At 44.2% G+C, this 12021-nt stretch overlaps 1 protein-coding gene across 7 annotated transcripts in view; it reads right to left on the reverse strand.

The window, feature by feature from the left end:
• The window catches only part of FRMD4A (FERM domain containing 4A), a 341626-nt gene that overhangs the window by 249387 nt on the left and 80218 nt on the right, over positions 1-12021 (reverse strand). Inside the window, exon 1 of one of the 7 annotated variants that reach the window (XM_072356990.1) lies at positions 11576-11972. The exons of 5 other annotated variants lie outside the window; for them this stretch is intronic. In XM_072356990.1, coding sequence (XP_072213091.1) covers positions 11576-11608 — 33 coding nt within the window. In that variant the 5' untranslated portion in view covers positions 11609-11972. Of the gene's footprint in view, positions 1-11575; positions 11973-12021 lie in introns of those variants that run through there. One more of the 7 variants, XM_072356968.1, reaches the window with a different exon arrangement.

Raw genomic sequence — 12021 nt, forward strand, 5'->3', positions numbered from 1 at the left:
AGAGAATCTGACTGCATGAAATACAACCTCAGAAAATTTGTTCCACCACCTCCTATTTTTTCATTATTATTATTTTATTCTTGTATTGAGAAGAAATGGCAGCGCACTTTGTGAAGGAGCTTTGTGACATTTGGGAAAGAGACCTGAAACATTTGGCTGATGTTTCCCCCTCAGTCTGCTAAGGGACCAGAATGTTGTTATCACTGATTTAAGAGGATCATCAATAAAACCTCAAACCGAGGTATATCTCTCCAAACTGTGGTCTCAGGAAAACATGTAGCACATTGTAGGCTTAAAGATATGCCCCAATAAATTTACGTTTTCTGCTTAAGCCTACCTGACAATCTACCTTGGTATCAAAATGGTGCTTGCTAATTAGGAAATCTACCCTCAACAAGAAAGCAAACACCACCAGTAAATGTGCAAGAGAGCTTCAACATCAAGTAGCTGCTGGCATACGCAAATACGTTTCAAAAAGCTGAGTTGCAACACATGCTGAAAGTCACACCCGCTTTATAAAGCTTTCTTTACTACCCTATCAAGCAAGTGCAAATTACCACATATAGCTTTTCATGTGTAATATGCAAAGCATTTATTCCAGGCAAAATGGTTTGTAGAGAGATACAAGGGAAATAACAGATTCGCACTCCACCTTCAGTGTATGGTTTTGCCTCATTTGTATTTTGTGCTTTCAAAAATGGTCCTTTTCTTAGAATCATAAGATTATCACTAAGATCTCCCAGTCCAACCATCAACCCATCCCCACCATGCCCACTAACCATGTCCCTCTGTGACACATCTGCCCTGTTCTTCAACACCTCCAGGGATGGTGACTCCATCACCTCCCTGGGCTGCCCGTGCCAATGCCTCAGCACCACTCCTTCTGAGAAGAAATTATTGCTCATATCCAACCTATCATACAATACTTTCATCTCTGTTGACAAACCACATGACTATCTGCTGTGTCACTCTGGGTTACTCCAGAAAGGAGCAAAGAGGGACAGTGATTTGCAGCCATTTTATCTTGAGCACTTAGAAAGAATAGCATGAAGTTAAATTAAAATTAGTCATATGACAACAGCCCTGTATGTGTGTCGGCCTTTTGCACATGGAAATTGCTTTGGGTGAGTACTGGGGCAAAAAGATAGAAAATTCCATGCATTTTCTTCATGATGCTTCACGATGTGATTTTTAATTAGACGATGATATGTTTCTTTCAACCTGGCCTCTGACCCGGTGGTTTCCTTCTTCCTTGTGTGGGGTGAAGCTGTCAGAAGGATGATTCAGTGAAGGCATCTTCTTTCTAAAGGGCTCTTTGGCATTTGTGTAAGACAGGTGTTCAGGGATTGAGACTGAGGGACACCGCAGGAGATGGAATAAGTCTTTGAATGAAGATTGCTAGTGATGGGTGACTCATGCATCCTAAACTTTTACTAATGACCACTGACACCTGAGCTTTATTTTCAGGTTTGTGAGAGTGCCGACACAAAGTTGATAGAAAGTCGGGACTCTGACAGAGGAAAATGGTGAAGGGTGTGAAGAATAAAGAAAGCCCTGTTAGATGTTAAGGATATGAAAAACTCAGCAATGGCCGCAAACTGGGTTCCTTCATTGCTCAGTTCTAACAGACAGAAACCTGGTGCATAATGGCAAGCGTTGTTGATTTTTGATATTGTAGCCATTAGTGACACAGAAGCAAGAATGTAATGCATGAGAAAATGAATAATTCTGTTTTCAGGGAATTAGTTAGTAAATAAGACCTAGGGTTATTCACTGAGAAAAAAGAAGAATACAAAATAATGAATGGTCGTTTATTATCCAAGCACCATCCACCTTAAGTGTAAGATGAGAAGAAACCTGCGGAAAAAAAACAGTATGGGACTGCATAATTAAACAAGTTGGAGCAGCATGGCTGTTCCTCGCTCTGATGTTCCCAGCCTTGTGTCTTGATGGCATTCCCTCCTTACAAAGCAGCTATGAACACATGTGTTTTGCCACCTGGACTGGACATTCCCACACTATGGACTCCTGTCATCGTTCATCCCTGTCCCTTCATCCCTCACTCATCCTCTCCCAGAACAGATTTTTTCCACATTTTTTCATTTCTGACTTATTTTCCAGGCTGCTGTGGGTATTAGCAGAGATCTCAGGGATCCAAAACAGGCTTCCTTCCCATAACACTGGGAACCAATGATCCAATATAGAGGAACAGATCCTGAAGAGATGGCTTCAGTCTGTGCTTCCAGTCAGTCTGGTGCCCCAACAACCCAGCTACCAGCAAAAGTGAGGGTAAGTGTTGAAGCACTGGCACCATGGGGAGCAATCTGTCAACACAGAGATATTTTCAGTCTCATCTCATCACAAGGAGTATGTAGAGCTGGTAAAGTGGGTTTCAAGGAGGGTCATGAAGATGATCAAAAGGCTGGAGCACCTCTCTTATGTAGAAAGGTTGAGGGAGCTGGGCTTTTTTAGCCTGGAGAAAAGAAGGCTCCAGGGAGACCTCATTGTGGCCTTCGAGTACTTAAAGGGAGCTTGCAAGCAGAAGGGGGATCAACTTTTTATGCAGTCTGAATTTGCTAGGACGAGGATGTCTTTAACTAAAAGAGGGGAGATTTAGATTAAATGTTGGGCAGAAATTCTTCACTCAGAGGGTGGTGAGGCACTGGCACAGCTGCTCAGAGAAGTGTGGGTGCCCAATCCCTGGATGTACTCAAGGCCAGGCTGGATGGGGCCCTGGGCAGCCTGCACTGGTGGAAAGCATCCCTCTCTACGGCAGGGGGTAGGAGCTGAATGGCATTTAAGGTCCCTTCCAACCCAAGCCATTCTATGATTCTGTGACTCTACTCTTCTATGACCTCAGCTTCTCACTCTCTCAAGACCATTATAAGCCAGGGGAGGGATAGTACCATTCACTCAGGCTGAATATCACTTTATATGTACAATATATTTCTTGGGCCAGACCACAGAATATTTACTAAAAAGCACAGTTCTGCAAGTAATTGGTCTTGCTGGAAAAGTGTTTCAGTGGCATTAGATAATACTCTAATTCCCTCTAGCCAGAATAATTTACTCTCTGTTAAATGAAACTCATCTTCCTAAAGAAAAATGACTCCAAACCTGACCACGGAGAGATCCAGCTTTAGATGAAGCAGTAATAATTTCACCTTACTTCTTTGCTCAGCTCCTCAGCTACTAGAATTAATTGAGTGTGTAATTAAGGAAAGGTTTTCCTACCAATATGATCATGCTTATAATTAAAATCTCACAAAAAAAAAGTGTGTATGTGGAAAAATAGGGCAGGGCAGAGCAGGGATGAGACAAAAGTGTCTGACAGGTTTACATCAAAGGACCTGAGCTCCTACCGCTCTATGCCAGAGGGAGGGGAGGAAGGGAAGACAGGACTGGCTGATAACTTGATATATTGTTTTTGACCTCCCGTCTACAAAGCCCCAAGTGGTTTGAGTGTTGCCTACCTAGGAGATTGCTTCTACCTTTCATGTTACCTCAGCAGGTTCAAGCTTTGCAAGTGTTTGTGCTACCAGGCCCCATATGATCAGAGGAACGATGATATCTGCATGACTGGAATGGGTTTGGTTGCTACACTGGGCTGTGCCTCATCAGCAATGCGACCCAGGGGACACCATGACGTGCCACCAGATCCACTGCTTTCCTCTGCTTTTTTGGTGCACTGGAGACCTGAGACTGAGCTTTTGTAAAAAGGAGGAGCAGTGGATTTTTGTCACTGCTATTTCTACTGCATTTGGCCTTTAATAGCAGTGTTTAACATGTGATATGTGACCAAAGTCAACATCTGTGCCTAGGGATGGCTGCACCTTTGGAGATTTTTGGTGTTCTGGAGGTGGAGAGGGGCTGAGTGCCACTGATCTGCAACACAACCCAAACCCCTGCATAAAAGGGACTAGGAATTTCCCTAAAAAATGTGGGCCTGAACAAAAGAAGGCACTGACTCCATGAGTTGTCTTCCATGTGTTTGTGACTGTATTAGGGAGAGAAAACTAGTTCCCATGTAGTACTGCCAAGCTAAGGAGCAAGGCATCAAGGAAAAACATGGGTGTGTGTAGGTATTACATGAGGGAAGGCACCTTGAAGAGGAAGAGGCCCTCTCATTTGTTTGTGTCCTACCACACTTAGGGAAATAGGACTTTGTATGTTTATTGACATTGTTGTGTGTTTATAAATGGCAGCAAAGAGACACCTGTATCTATCCTCAGGTCTCCTCTGAACTGGAACAACCTGCATAGCCTGGGACTTCTGCCTTGCTGGTTGGATCCCAAATGGAGTCATATGTTTGGTTGTGTTGGTACGATGGGGTTTGTGTTGCCACGTAGACAAGGAGTATAGAAAGGAAAGTTCAAATACATTAGGTGTGCATTCTCAGGAAGAAAGCCCACATACACTTAAACCCAGTAAAATATGATGAGGAAGAGCTGATCACTATTGAAGTGTGTGCTGAGGGTCAAGCTATGCAGGTATGCACTCTTCAAGGATCAGAATTCATGTAGGTGAAGTATGTACTTTGCAAGAGCTTTATTGCATTCTAGATAGCCCCAAACATTAAACAGCCTCTGCCAGTAACTCCTGTCAGAGCAATGTGTATCAGGCTGCCATGCAGGAGAGCTGCTTTCCTCCATAGGTAACTACTACACTGGCATTTTGGGAGGGCTATCGTTTTCATTTCATAACCTTCCTTGCAACTTTCCCATTTCTATAGCAGTTATGGCTTTACAGCTTCCCTGGTGGATACCTGCATGACTTGTGATTCACAGCTAGCAGCAGGCAGCCCTGTCTGAATCATCCTTTTGAAAGAGATGGCAAATTGCCTCACCAACAGCTGCCCATTAAGCAAACTGCTTAATGAAATGACTAGAAAGATAGGTATTCACCAGTATGTCTTATTAAAAACCTGAAGCCTATAACCCACTCACTGAGATAGTGAGCTTTGTGCTTTTAATGGTTAAATTGTCAATGTTCTTTTATTCCTTCATTCCATGCCTTGTCCTACTGCAAGCTTAATGTCACTACATTATTGTTTTTATTGTTATTATTATGAATAATAATTTCAATTTGGTATCGTCTTCATGATCTCTTAGTGCCTGTGCTTTTCTAGGGAAACTTTTCACAGGGAAACTAAAAGAAGATTCTTGGAGGTAACCTCAACTGCAGCAAGATTTGAGGGGACCTGAGATGTTCTTGGGAACCTCTGTGGTTACCTGAGCTTTGCACCCAAATAAGACATGGAGAATTGAGGTCAAAGTGCAAGCTGGCTTTAAGGGGGACATGGCACATGGACAGTGAGGAGGCAGAATCATAGAATGGCTTGTGTTGAAAAGGACCACAGTGATCATCCAGTTTCAACCCCCTGCTATGTGCAGGGCCACCAACCACCAGACCAGGCTGCCCAGAGCCACATCCAGCCTGGCCTTGAATGCCTCCAGGGATGGGGCATCCACAACCTCCTTGGACAACCTGTTCCAGTGCATCACCACTCTCTGAGTGAGGCTGGCAGGTTACCTTTCTATTTCTAGCCCCTGAAAGGATCTGGAGACACAGTACAAATATATGAAAGCTTTGTCATCAAGACATATCGTGATCATCCCAGACTCCAACATAACAGGATACAAAACCAATTTGTGCCTCCCATCAGTATGGGTTCTGATGCCTGACTGACAATGGCAGAGGCCCCCACCAGATGACTCTGCTCTCTGTGAAAGGCAAAGAAGCTCCAGCATTGTGTCCATCCTGGACCATCTCAGGGGCTGTTTGATGGTCAGCATTAGAGTGCTCAGCAAGAGCAGAACCTGTTCAGACTAGCATCCAAGGGTGCACAGGGTCAGTATGTTTAGCCTGGATTCATCTGTGCCACTGAGGGTGATGAGAAAGAATCAGTCCTTAGATTAGAATCATCATACTGTAGAATCATTAAGGTTGACAAAGGCCACTAAGGTCATCTAATCCAACCATCAACCTATCACCACCATGCCCACTAACCCACATCCCTCAAAATTATGGGTGAAATAGCAGAATCTTAATAAACAGAAACAACATACCACACTTTTCTCCTAGCCTTCTGTAGGGAGCATTGCATGTACGCATTACTATGCATACAAGCCTCCATGCTAGTGTGCCTTGCCAGAGCTATTGCAATGTAGTTCTCATTGGCAGCACAGAGTCCAGATCCTACCCAGGGTGGTGCTTGTTTGTCTGTGGTAAATAAACTGCTGTGGCTGTTCATGAGGGTCCATTCAGGCATAGCAGCTCACTGTGCTGATACTAAGTACAGCCGGGGAGGAAAAATAACCTTTTGGGTTTATGTTCAGTGATATATTGTTTTTAAATCTCCATGGATTTAGGAAATGTTACGGAAGAACAGAAGAAGATCTGCTCCTCCAGAAGCATGACGTTATGCAATAGTTATTCTGAAGCAAAATTCTGCTTCTACAGCCCTCTTCCAGGTATCTGTAAAATTATGATTAACAGGAACAGATACAGGACTTAATAGTTTCTTGAATTGCCTTTCTTTTTCACTGTCTAAATGCTTGGAGAATTACATATGGCCTCATTAACCTCTGAGTAAAACTGCTAACAAGACAGGGGGAAAGAGGAACCTTGCTCAGCTCCATGGCAAATGTGAGCACCCCATGGAGGGGCTGCTGAGGCAGTTGCAGTGCTTCACACCCATGCAGTGGGCTTCATGTCACCAGCTCACGGGTGGTGGCACAGGAACTCAAAAGATTTGGTTTCTCACTGTCCATTGAGAATTACTCCAGGGTGGAGGTCAGAACTTCCCAAGTGACATTGCAAATCCCAGTCTCTAAGCATCATGCTGCTCAAGAGTGCCATAAGGTGACTTTCAGGTGCACAGCCTTCCATACAGCGCAGGTTACTTTAACTTCCAGAGGATCACAAGTGAGCTAAGAGCATGTTCAAGTGCTTTGCAAGATGCAGGATCACAACAGGATACAACAACTGCTTATGTAAATCTCTTCAGTTACCAGGCAGGGGAATGAAAAACAGCAGCAATCCCCTCTCCAAGTTCAATCACACCCCACACTTTTCCTTTCTCTGGAGCATTTTTGCTTCCTCTTTCCACTGCTGGCAGACCCAAAGGTCAGAATCTCAGGCCTTTTCTGCTTACAACTCATAGTGGATATAGCAGTTCCCAAAGTTTCTCTGCTTCAGTCCACTGTGAACTTCCCCAAACAAGGCACAAAGGACAAATTAACTGTTCTTTTTGGGAGATCTAGCAGTCAGAAACTCAACTGCTTTGAAAACAGAGCCAAAACAGTTTAGTAAGTAAATAGTGACACCATGGGAGCCCGCTAATCCCCCAAATCTATAATAAACAGATAAAGTTAATAAGATTCAATAATAGAGAACAGCCCCATTAAAGTTTTAAAAGCACTATCTAAACATTGCACACATTATTTACTGAGTTCCTCTCTGAATTCTCTGTATGGAGGAACACCAAAATTCATTATCTTTGGGTGCAAAGCTTAGTAAATCCAATGGTAATTAATCTCCATTTACCCTCCATGTCTGTTTGTGAACAGACGAAAAGTTCATTGAAAAAGTTCTTTCCGGAGGTCTGAAAGAAAAGCAGAGCTTTGATAAACAAACAACAACAACGGCAACAAAAAAAGCCCCAATCACAGCTTTCCCAAAGGAAAAGTGAGCCGGCAGCCAGCGCTGTGTGGTGCAAGCCAGGTGCTCATTGCAAATTCAGTAGCATGCACTGGCAAGTGTCAACGGCAGAGAAACCGAAATTACTGAAATTCTTATGCCAGTGTAATTTGCTGAAGGCAATGCACCGAGGGTTAAGGAAAACTGTGCATGTGTTGAGGATTATAAAACAAATTAAAATGGAGGCTAACAAAAGGATTGCAATATTTATGCATTTCTTCATTCTTTTCATTTCGTGGTGCTCAATCAACTTCAGAGTCTCTTCAGGCGGCGTGGGGACATCGCTATTGTGTGCATTCATTTGCTCTTTAAAAAAGGGCTCAGGCATATTCAGCCACAGAATTCAACTGCTTCTAATAATAATTAGCTGCCTAATAATTAAGCCGCTGAATAGTTACATCCCACTATTACTTCTAGTCGTATGAACTTTGATCACTGATGCAAAAAGTTCTGACGAATGCACTGCATTTATCTGCTTCAATTTTGATATACCAGCCCATTTTACTACATATTCCTCCCCTTTCCTTTAAATTTCTACATCTGTGTATCCTGATTGTGTAGAAGTAGAAAAGTCCTGACCATCCATGACTTACTGCAGTAGAGTCCATTACATGCTGTAATGCACTTAATGTTTGATATCCAATTTAACTCAACAAATATTTTAAAGAGTTTCTAAGTTATTAAGCACCTCACTCTGTGATCATCCAGCATGGCCCAGTAACCAAATGGGTTATCATTTTGTGAAGTGGGAAATGAGTCCCCTATGAAATACTCTGCTGGCTCTGTATTTTCAACCCGGTGTTAGCAAGCTCTGATGTGAAGCTGGCTGCAGAAACAAATGCATGTGTACATGCACTTCGGGACCAGAGCAAACAGACTGAGCTGTAGGTGTCCTTGTTCATCACAGGGGACTAGGACTAGGTGGCCTTTAAAGGCCTCTACCAACTCAAATGATTCTAAGATTCTACCATTCTATGTCTTTGTCTCACTGCGCTGTGGCTGATGGCTGGGCTCCAGCCCTTGTAGATCATACACTATCTGTCTGCAGAAGGGAAGGGAGGTTGGAGCCTCAAGAAGCAAAAGGCACTGAAGACTTGATTGCAACCATATTTCCTATTGCCACTACAAAATTCTCCCAAGTCCACCTGCAGGGACTTCAGACCTTTGAGATGCTCCAGGCTTGCTCTAGAGATGACCAGGAACTCACTGTTCTCCAAGTGACTACATAACCAAAGGACAAAAAGCTCTCAACTCACCTCAAAGACTTGCAACCAAAATGTAAAACAAATGGCAGATGGGAGCAGACAGACAGTGGAGTGGAGGGTAAAAAAGGAGGCAATATTAGTGACTGACAGGCAGGGGGCTCAGCACATTGGTAGCCTCACTGCTGTCATGTTGGGGTATTTTTGCTTTTTTTCATGGGCATTACATATTAAGGTTGCGTTTGGAGAGCTTTAGGTTTTACATTCAATTTTTTGGCACGTAAGCAGGGAGTCGCTGACAACTGTGAAGCAGCTTGGAGATGAATCATCAAATAGAATCATAGAATCATTAAGGTTGGAAAAGACCTCTAAGATCATCCAGTCCACCCACCCACCCACTCCCACCATTCCCACTGTGTCCCTCAGTGCCACATCTACATGTTCCTTGAACACCTCCAAGGACGGTGACACCACCACCTCCCTGGGCAGCCTGTTCTCTTTCTGAGAAGAAATGTTTCCCACCATTCAACCTGAACTCCCCCTGGCATAACTTTAGGCCATTATCTCTTGTCCTAAATGAGATCAGTTTTCAACCCTCTTCAAGTAATCTCATTACTTTCTTTTGGAAGGTAAAAATGTAAGGGCACAATTCTGATTGTTATCACACACATCTGTTTGTTTGAATACCTCTGTCATCTGTCACAGAGCAACCCCAGATTAACACCAGTGTCAAGATCAGGAGCTTCAAGAGGATCACATCAGTTTTATACCACTATAACCAATGATTTAAAATCTCATTTTTTTGCCTTGAGAAGAATTTCATGTACACAAAAAGGTCAGAATCTCTCTCTGATGTAAGAGCAGGTCAGGATCTGAAGGATTAAGTCTATATTCCCAAGCAGATCCCTCTGCGGGATCAATAAGTAACCTGATAGTGGTAATTGAGATTACACTTTATGAATGGCATTATTAGGATTTACATTCCAGCTGCAGCTATGGAGCAAGTCAGATGAACAAACATAATACCCAGTCCCGGTCCGCTTCCCTTACTCTGTCATTTTTATAGCTCTGTGCACGCTGCAGGTGCTGATAGCGCACACATCTAACTTAATCCACGCGCCAACCTGATAGCACCAGTGCTGGGAGAGACTGCCTCCAGCCATCATTTCAAGCCTGGTTAGAGGAGCAGAATGGGAACATCAGCTAAAATCCTGAAAGTTGCATTTTCTAAAGCTGGAAACAAAGTCTGCTTTTGTTTGTTTTGTTTTCTATGCTGTGATTTTCCTTTAAAAGTAGTATTGAGAAATGCCTTAGAAAGACCAACAGTAATGCATGTGTTCCTCTGCGATGAGAAGTATGAATGGATGTCCACTGTCCCTCATGAATCTTTCATTCTATAAACTGCCCATTAGCAGTTTAGTGTAATGAAGAGACATATGAAGTAAGTAGATCCTTCTTTTTTTAATGCCCAACTTATTAGGTAAGACAGAAAAGAACTGAATGAAGGTGGAAAAAAAAAAAAGAAAGCCACTGCCCTGGAGAATTACAGCAGAGCCATTTGCTGGCAAATTATTATTTAAATCGCTTTCCTAGCTTTTAATATTGAAAATACTTTCAATCACTGGAGAGCCTTTAATTTAAGATAGTAGATGGCAGGGATGTGCTTGAGGAGACCAGACCAGCTGATCTGCCCAGCACTGGGGCCAGACCAGATGATTTCTCAGAATCTTTTCTAGTTTTGCATTTATATGCAACAACTCTGGTCTGACTACACCTTTAAAACCGCATACATTTGAGATACATGAAGATGCCACTAAGAATTGCCATTGAATTCCAGTTCTTCCAGTCCTGCGATACAGTACAATGGGTCTGCATGTGGTAGTGATGGACTGAAATCAGAAGGATCTACCCAAGCCGGTTACCACATGGGATGGAGGAGCGACCAAATGAAACACAATCAGGATTCAGTCTATCCCTCAGGACCACGCAGAAATAACAGCACAGAAAGAGATTTTGCAAACCAAACCATCACCGTATTTCTCTGCCTGTGGCTCTTCCCCACAGGAATTTAAGTTTCTTTCATAATGAGGATTAATGGCAAAACCTCTACAGAGAGCTCAGAGTAGGAGAGGCCAGCAGACAAGTGCAGCCGTCACTGAGCTCTGCACGCTCACTTTCTTTTACAGCTTTTTGTCTCGGTCCGCACTGAGAGGTCTCCCACCCTGGTGGGGCTGTGGGGCATGAAAGCCCCTCTTTGCTTGTCCATGTACCCCTCGTTGCTGACAGCACCATGCCGAGGTACCCACCGGCAGCATCCCTCCCTGTGCCGCAGGTACGCCTTCCAATAGCCTCTCCCCAGGGATCACACACAGGCACACAGACACAATGAGAGCCTCTGACTGGAAATCCAAACAGAAATATGGCTGTCTGCTCCAAAAAGGCAAACTCATTGACAAAAGTCATCTCTGTCGAGGAAGAGCGATGGGTTACTCCCCTCTCAGAGGCGACCGCTGTCGCTCCACTGCTGAGTTGCATTCATGAGTTTTGAAAAAGAGAGAGAAAAGAAAGAGACAAAAGCATGGCAAGCCCCCTATTCACAGAGCTAGCCCCGCACCTCCCCTTCCTTTCCGTGGGTAAAAGCGGCTTTAAAAGACATTAACATCTTCCCCTACCTTCGTCCTCATCGGAGACAGAAGCCCTTCCATGTTGTTCCAATCCTCATGCCAATCCTCGTCTCCTAGCTCAGCCTTGTGGTGCCGTCCTCAAGCATCCCACATGAACAAGAGCATCTCAGGGTCTCCGGCCACCCCCTGACGGCAGCTCGTCCGTCCGCTCACCAACTTGCAGCCCTCGGTCGCGTGGCGCGGGGTTCCCGGTGAGACCTTCCTCCCGCTCTCCCTCGCTCTCCTCTCTCCCTCCCTCTCTGCATAATCTGCCTGCAGCTATGTTTGTACCATCGCGGCTGACAAACGAGCCCAGCCTTACGTAATGCATTCAGGACAAGCCATCCCAGCCCCGCCACTGGGATCGGGTCGGGCGGGAGGGGATGGGACCAGCGCTGCCTATTGTGCCTGCCGGCTTTTCACGCCGGGCTTAATTTGGCAGCATCTCCACGCGG

The sequence above is a fragment of the Excalfactoria chinensis genome, chromosome 1 (assembly GCF_039878825.1).
Source record: "Excalfactoria chinensis isolate bCotChi1 chromosome 1, bCotChi1.hap2, whole genome shotgun sequence".
Taxonomy (NCBI): domain Eukaryota; kingdom Metazoa; phylum Chordata; class Aves; order Galliformes; family Phasianidae; genus Excalfactoria; species Excalfactoria chinensis.